The sequence below is a fragment of the Guillardia theta genome (genome assembly GCF_000315625.1).
Source record: "Guillardia theta CCMP2712 unplaced genomic scaffold GUITHscaffold_124, whole genome shotgun sequence".
Taxonomy (NCBI): domain Eukaryota; class Cryptophyceae; order Pyrenomonadales; family Geminigeraceae; genus Guillardia; species Guillardia theta.
This window is the reverse complement of record NW_005434550.1, coordinates 187817-195666: the sequence shown is the minus strand read 5'-3', so window position 1 is coordinate 195666 and position 7850 is coordinate 187817. Positions and strand designations below refer to the sequence as shown.

At 58.2% G+C, this 7850-nt stretch overlaps 2 protein-coding genes across 2 annotated transcripts; both read left to right on the top strand.

The window, feature by feature from the left end:
• Positions 1–448: 448 nt before the first annotated feature.
• Positions 449–5797, top strand: GUITHDRAFT_79750 (hypothetical protein; the record flags this gene model as incomplete). Its single annotated transcript, XM_005822511.1, has 3 exons — positions 449–589; positions 677–808; positions 5663–5797. Coding segments are annotated over 3 exons (408 nt in total), but the record flags the coding sequence as incomplete, so codon positions are not given.
• Positions 5798–6073: 276 nt separating this feature from the next.
• GUITHDRAFT_60413 (hypothetical protein) lies at positions 6074–6553 on the top strand (the record flags this gene model as incomplete). The annotated part of the gene is made up of 2 exons (XM_005822510.1): positions 6074–6265; positions 6344–6553. Coding segments are annotated over 2 exons (402 nt in total), but the record flags the coding sequence as incomplete, so codon positions are not given.
• Between the last annotated feature and the right edge of the window lie 1297 nt (positions 6554–7850).

The window sequence follows — 7850 nt, the reverse complement described above, 5'->3', positions numbered from 1 at the left end:
ACGAATCGTGAGGTCTGATGTAGAAGATCCTTCAGTGATCGGTGAAGTTTCATTTTTCCTTGGTGTCCAACAGCAGTACTCAGTCAGAGCACCGTACGACACTGACATTGAGCTTCTGGTGCTCAGCAAGGAATCTGCAGAGGAGCTCTTCAAGAACTACCCTGAGCAACATGAGATCATCAGCAACAACATCCTTCAATCCTTCAATCTTGACAAGGATGGCAACGACCTTGCTGATGTCGATTCAAATGCAGATGATCGGGAGGAAGACGCGGATGCCATCTTCCTGCGCAATCTCATCAAAGATACTGTCAAGAGAAGGCGAGAAGAGTCTTTCCTGTCCCTCAGCTACGCAGCGACAGCGGGAGATCTAGAGGAGGTGAGGAGGATGCTGCGGAAGGGAGTCGGAATCAACGCCTGCAACTATGATGGCAAGACTATCATGCACATGGCTGCGGCAGAAGGCAACTACAGGGTGGTCGAGTTGCTGCTGGAGGAGGGAGCAGACAAGAACCAGAAGGACCGATGGGGCAACACTCCCCTGCAGGATGCTGTGAACGCGAACCAAGGGCCTGTGGTACAGCTCCTTGTGCAGTGGAAGTCAACTCTGAACACTGAGAACGCATCCTCGCGCCTGTGCACGGCTGCCAGTCAAGGTGACCTGGAGACTCTGAAGTTGTGGCTAGAGCATGGGGTCGATCCCAACGTTAGCGATTGCGACATGCGCACCCCCCTTCATGTTGCAGCCTCAGAGGGATACGACAAGATCGTTGAATACCTGATAGCCAAAGGAAGCAACGTTAACGTGGTGGACAGGTGGGAAGGGAGGCTGTCGGGATAACTCTGACCCTGATCGTGTTTGACGCAGGTGGAAGTTCACGCCACTTCAAGCCGCTGTAGCAGCAGGCCACGTGCAGGTTGCCGAAGAGATTCGGGCCAAGGACGGACTGATGAAGGAAGGGTCTGGTCCGTTGGAGGCCTGCGAAGCTGCTTCGGAAGGAGACGTGCGTCACTTGCGGCTGCTCCGGCGCTGTGGCATCGATCCAGGTTGGTTCCGCTTCCTTCTGAACGTCTTAGTCCTATGTTGAGGTGGGGGTTACAGTCTGTAACGTTATGGTCTTGCAGATACCGGGAACTATGACAATCGCTGTCCTCTGCACTTGGCGGCTCTCAAAGGGAGGATACTTGCTGTCTCTTACCTGCTGGGCGCAAGTGCGAACCCCAACAGGATGGACAGGTGGGGCTGTACGCCTCTGGACGATTGCATCAAGGGAGGAACCATCAGGCATCTGATGTGCGCCAAGCTGATCAAGTCGATGGGGGGGAAAATTGGGATCTACGCAGACACGGAGGAAGGAAGAGAAGCGATCAAGCAGATAGACGAGCTGGACATGGAGGAAGTGCGTAAGGTGATCAAGAACCTCATCTCGCAGGGCCTCGACAACATGAAGCCGAAGAGGCCGACCATGCAGGAGTTTCTGATCGCGAGAGAGACCACACTGTCCATGATTGGCCTGGCGAATGAGATCAGAGCTCTGTTCAAGCAGTGTCTGACCTGTTTGACGAAGCGATCAAACCCCAGCAACAGCTCTATGAGTCCCTGAAGAACTGCATCATCCTCTGTGCGCAGGTTGCTGATGGCATCAACAGCTGCAAGATGGAAGGGCTGCAGCAGGAGGTGGCAGCTGTGATAGAGATGAAGAAGGAGGGAGCTGAAGTCACAGCCAAGGAGTTCTTCAACAAGCTGGAGAATGACATTGATACCACACAGTACATCCAGAACGTCGTCGACACCGAAGCTCTCGCACTCTACGAAGAGCTGGATCGTATCGTCGCCTCGATGGAGAAGAGAGGAAGAGACAGCAGGTACGGCAGGATCGGGTTGGCAAAGGAGTTCAACAAGTGCCTGATGAACCTCAACCGGGTTGAGGACGCGTGGAGCGAGCTCTCCAACATCTTCGCATCGGTGGGAGAGAAGGCTGCAGTCACGACCAACGCTGGGTCGGGATATGCCGATGGGCTCTACGTCACGATGGACAAGATCGTGAAGGTGTTGGAGATGATGCGGCTGGATGCTACTCCTGCTGACCTTCGCGAGCTGCTTGCGGAAGTCCGGCACTTCAAGGATGAGGATACTCTCAGACTCCCTCACCCGGCCGTGACACCTGAGACCCTCCTGTGCCGCTCCAGCAAGTTCAGGGAGCTGCTGTGTCGCAACTCGGACGAGCACTCGGCCCGTCTCTCCACTCTTGTCAAGTCGAGCGTCCTCAGCGTCCTGTCCTTCTCCGACCTTCAGTTCCTCGCATGGCGCTGCAAGAACGTGACGCTGGAAGAGGGAGGAAAGTACCGCTGCAAGGAGCCCTGCATGTACTTCGTGATCAAGGGACGGATTCGAACGATGCTCCACAACGATGGGAAGGATATCTGTGTGAGGCTGGAGTACGGGCCCAACACCATCTTCGGGGAAGTCTTCCTGCTCACAGGATTCGCTCCGCTCCTGATGATGCGCGCGGTCACTAAAGTGGAGTTGTACGAGGTGTCAAAGTCCGACCTGTCGATCATCCTGCAGGTGGGGGCGTGCTGGTTGCTGGGCTCTCTCCATAGCTAACGATGACGTTTGTGCAGGCGAAGACGCAGATGGTCGTGCCGTTCGCTCATGCGCTGACGCGTGACTCGGACTTTGACAAGTTCGAGAAGGAGATCTTGAAAGACTCGATCCAGGCACAGCAGGCGGAGAACGCAGAGCAGGCCTCGCTCCTGATGCCTCGAGATTCGAGTCAGCCTCAGGGCGAAGAGATGACAGTGAGAGGTCTGATGGATACCATCCACAACCACTTCGACAAGTCTCGCCTCGACCTGAGCACGTCCCTCGTCCTGTGCCTCTCTGTATGGCGAGGGATCGCACGGACGAGCAAGCGGAGCCGGCAGAGGATAATCGCGCCCGATGACACGAGGAAGATCATAGAGAGCGGGGTACAGGTGATCGAGGCAGCATGGGAACTTTTTTCCGCCGGGTTGCCAACGATCGAGTACGATGAAGTTGCGAGCATCAAGGAGTTCCTCGGCGAGGTTGGCACACCCACCTATCACTCCCAGTCTCACCCTGTCCACCACCCTCCCTCCACCTCAACCACCCTTCCATCTACCTGTCTTGTGCTACCCTCGACCTGTCTGATTACCTGGATGCTTGTCTTAGCGCTCACTCCAAGTTTGCAGGTCGGGCAGAATTTCTTTGCGACGGCCTTCAACCACAGCTTCTGCCAGAGTACCATGACCCTCTCCGACTGGTTCTCCCGCTGGATCAAGTACATCGACGACTCCGATGCGCATGGCGGGCTGAACCCGATCAAGGGAGGAGCCGCCGCATCGTTCCGCATCAGCTCGAAGAGCGAGAAAGAACCAGAGGAGTCGGCGAGCATGCTGACGGACAGCAAGCGGCAGCTGGAGAGCTTTCAGAGCGAGATCCACCAGGTCCATCCCATTGTGGAAGAGCTGCCGGTGCACGAGCAACTGCTTGCATGGGCGCGGCAGAAGATCTTCCACCTCACTCATCCCTCCATCGTCCCCATGCTCCTCAGCGAAGAGCTCAACTCCGCATACGAGCCCACGTTCTGCTCCATCGTTGGAGATGCCACCAAGCACATGAAGCGAGAGCAGGTGTTGTGAATCGCAGCTGTGAACTTGCCGTGTGTGATTGTGTGACGCAGGTCACGTCGTTCTTGCAACTCTTGCTCCTGGACCTCCAAGACAACATCGCCGACTATCACGTCGACGAGTTCATGGAGGTGACACCCGTTGATGTGCCGCATGCGAGGGAGCTCACGTTCCCTCCAGCTGTTTTCTCCTGATGGTGTCAAGGGAATTTCGGTCTCCTACCCAGACATCGAGCGCACTCTGCGAGAGAAGCGGGCGTCCAACATCGGGAAGGAAAAGTTCTTCATGGCAGGCTTCGGCTCGGCCTTCAACCCTTACTCCACCCAGATGCGTATCTGGAGGACCATCCAGCAGATATGCGCCATTGCCTACTTTCTCTACGTCCCTGCCCAGATCGCTTTCCTCCCCTACGACAAGCTCACCAACTCCTCGTTCCTCTCCTCCGAGCTGGTCCTGGACGGGCTGGTGTTCGCCAACGTGCTGGTGTCGTTCAACATCGCCTACATGAACAAACAGTGAGCCCTTGACATTGCCCTGCCCATGCTTGCCCTGACGGTCCTCTCTCCCCCTCCCCGACAGGTCCCGCTGGGTCTCGGAGCGGAGGAAGATCATGCGGCACTACCTCGGCCATGACTTCTGGCTGGACATGACGTGCGCTGCCCCCTTCGACTGGTTCGGGTGGGTGAGCGGGGCCTCGATGGAGCTCAGTAGCTGGTTCCGCATGCCCAAGATGCTCTACTTCCTCAGTGTGGTCAAGGAGTCCAAGGTCGGGTTCTTCAACTGGATGATGCTGCACCAGAACATCAAGCTAGCCTTCGTCATCCTCGCCATCCTGCATATCACCAGCTGCTTCTGGTACTTCCTGGGGAGGAGAGGGTTCGGTATGAGCAGCTCCGAGCCCACCTGGTGAGACAGCATCGCCCTGCATGAGGGAATCTGCTGACTCGCGCGTGCTCGCAGGTACCTGCCCGCAGGGCAAGCGCGTCGAGGAGGAGGAGGAGCGGCGGTGTCGGGGAACTACGACTACAGCATGTACGGGATGTACTTGTCCAACAGCTCCGGGACGTGGGATCGTTATCTTCTCTCCCTCTACTGGATCTCGAGCACCGTGTCAGCGACAGGAGTGATCGGAGACATGTTGCCGCAGAACAACGGCGAGATCTTCTACGCCCTCTTCCTCCTCTGCATCAACCTGACCGTGTTCAACTACGTGATCGGAGAGATCTCTGCTGGTGTGCTGAAGGGAGACGAGCGCCTGCTCAAGGCAAGGGAGGAGCTGGGGGCGGTGGAGAGCTACTTGCAGGGCTTCGACCTGCCGAGCGACCTGAAGCTTGAGATCCGCCGCTACTTCCAGGGGACGTCAGGAGGGAGTAACTTCATCAGCGCTTCTGAGATCTTCGACTCGGTCTCGCACTCCCTGAGGCTCGAGATGTCCTCCACCATGACGCGCGAGTGCCTTGACAACGTCGCGCTGTTCCGCTCCTGCAGTCCCCAGCTGAAGGCAAACATCCAGGGGCTCCTGAGAGAGATGCACTTCGCCTCGGACGAGTTCCTGTACCAGTCGAACATGGTTGCCCACGAGATGTTCTTCGTGATCGCCGGGGCTGTAGACCAGCTGGTGCAGGACAACGACGGCTTCTCGGTGCTGGACAAGAACATCGGGCCCGGGGAGTCGGTCGGAGACTTGAGCTTCTTCTTCGGCATGCGCCATATTCATGCGGCTCGCGCGAGCAGCGGGCAAGGCGCCGTCTGCCTCCGCCTCGTCCGATCGCAGCTCATGCCGATCCTGGAGGCGTACCCAGACGACGAGGAGCTGGTGGCTCAGAATGCACTGCGGCAGTTCCAGCTGACGAAGCATGCGAGGAGCGCGGCGGGGACGAGCAGACATGGGAAGAGCATAGCGAGCTTCGCGGCGCCTTCGGCGTTCAGCGCACTTGAGGATGAAGCGAAATCTGCGGACGAAGCGGACGAGAAGAGTTTGACGACGGAGTACAGGCAGTCGGTGCAGGAGGACAACAATTACGATGCGATCATCCTGTCCAACATCGAGCAGAAGGTCGCGTTCCTGAACCAGAGGAGGAAGACGGAGCACGTGGCTGCGTTCTGCGGAGCATCATCGAGAGGGGAACTGGAGAAGATGCTGAGGTTCCTCAGGATCGGGCTTAACGTGGACGAGACGGACTCAAACGGCAGGACTGCACTGCACGTTGCAGCCTGCGAGGGGAAACTCGACGCTGTGAAGCTGCTCATCACCAACTCGGCGAGTGTGTCTTTGCGGGACAAGTACGGGAACACTCCCCTCAACGATGCCGTTCGACATGGTCAAGACCACGTCGCTGCCATCCTCCGCTCGCAGAACCAGGCGCTCAACTTCCCGGGCAAGGAGGCAGGAGTATTGCTGTGCAGTCATGCTTTCCACGGGAAGCTGGCGGACATCGAGCGGCTGATCTCCAACGGGATCAACGTCAACGAGTCAAACTACGACCTGAGGACGGCGCTGCACCTGGCTGCATGCGAGGGGCACGAGGACGTGGTGAAGTACCTGCTGAGCAAGTCTGCCGACGTCAACTGCCGAGATCGGCTGGGGAGGACGCCGCTGTGCGACGCGCTCGTCCACTGCCATACGAACATCCAGGACATGCTGAGGGAGGCTGGTGGGCAGCTGCTGGGCATGGACATCGCTGTGGAGCTGTGCACTGCAGCAGCCAAGGGTGACGTTTCGCAGCTGCGAGCTCTGATCAGGAACAGCGCAAACCCGGACGCGGCAGACGCGGATAGGAGGACGGCTCTGCACCTGGCGGCGTCCAACGGGGAGACGACTGTGCTCGACTACCTCCTGCGGCACCTGAAGCGGCCGATCAACATCAACCCGGTCGATCGGCTGGGAGGAACGCCACTCGAGGATGCGTACCGCCATGACCAGAAAGTGGCGGTGGCGATGCTGGAGGCGGCGTTCGGGCTAAGGAAGGACAACCCGCAGTTGATCGAGATGCAGGATGTGCAGAGGAGGGAGGTGGATGCTCTGCAGAAGGCCGAGCGCATGCCGACGGTGCAGGAGCAGCTGAACAACAGCGAGGAGAGCAAGGCGGATGTGTGGGTGCGAGGGAGGTGTGGGAAGCTGATCCCGAACCAGATCAGTATGATCTCGGCAGCATCGGAGCAGGTGGAGCAGGACCTCAAGGAGGTGATAGAGAGCATCAGCGCGGTGAAGGATACGGTCCTGAACCTGCTTGCCGAGGGGAGGCTGAGCGCGGCGGCAGAGGCCGGGAACATCGACTTCTCTCAGAGTCTGGTGTTCAAGGAGCTGCACGCTGGGAGCATGATGGAAGAGCTGAGGGGGAGGGCCGAGCACCTACTGCAGTCGCTGTGGTCGTGGAACGAGGTCGTGGGGCAGATCATGGTCGTGATATCGGAGGAGCTGCCGGCGATCAAGATCGTCAGGCTGGGGTCGCACTCGTTCAGGGAGGAGGCGGAGAAGATGCTGACGCTGTTCCGCCGCCTGTCCGCTGCTGGAAAGTTCATGGACCAGACGATTCGGCAGACCTTGCAGGTGGGAGGAGGGAAAAGGAGGGAGGGAGGGAGGGAGGGAGGAGGAGGAGGAGGGAGAGAGGCAGGAGGGAGGTGGCAGAGGCAGAGGAAAAGGGTCCTGACGGGAGAGACGCAGGTGGTGCATGTGGAGCTGAGGAACGAGGAGGAGCAGCACCAGCAGAAAAGTTTCAGGAGGACGGCAGTGGAGTCAAGGCTGATGAACAACATCGAGTTTCCCACCAAGCACCTGCTGCAGAACGCGTTCACGATGAAGGGATGAGGCGTCTTGTACCATATAAACTTAGCTAATGTAGTCGTTGAGATGAGGAAGGAGGAGGGGAGGAGAGAAAGATCCCTGTCGGAGGGGAAGGAGGGAGCAGCGGAGGGGGGTCCTTGGAGGGAGGTAGAACGGGCGGCATTGCCTCCTCTCACGCGTACTTCATCGACTCGTGAAGAGCATGCAGATCGCTGAGGATGTTGGCGTCGGGCTTGAGGAAGGCATCCTGCGAGATGTCAGAAGGGATGGTGGAGGGGGAGAGGAGAGAGAACGTGGAGGAGGAGGGGGGGGGGAAGAGCAGAGAGTACAGAAGGAGAAGGTGTTGGTGGTGGAGGAGGAGGAGAGGAGAGGAGAGGAGGAGGAAGTAACTGGACTTGCCTCCTCGATCTGC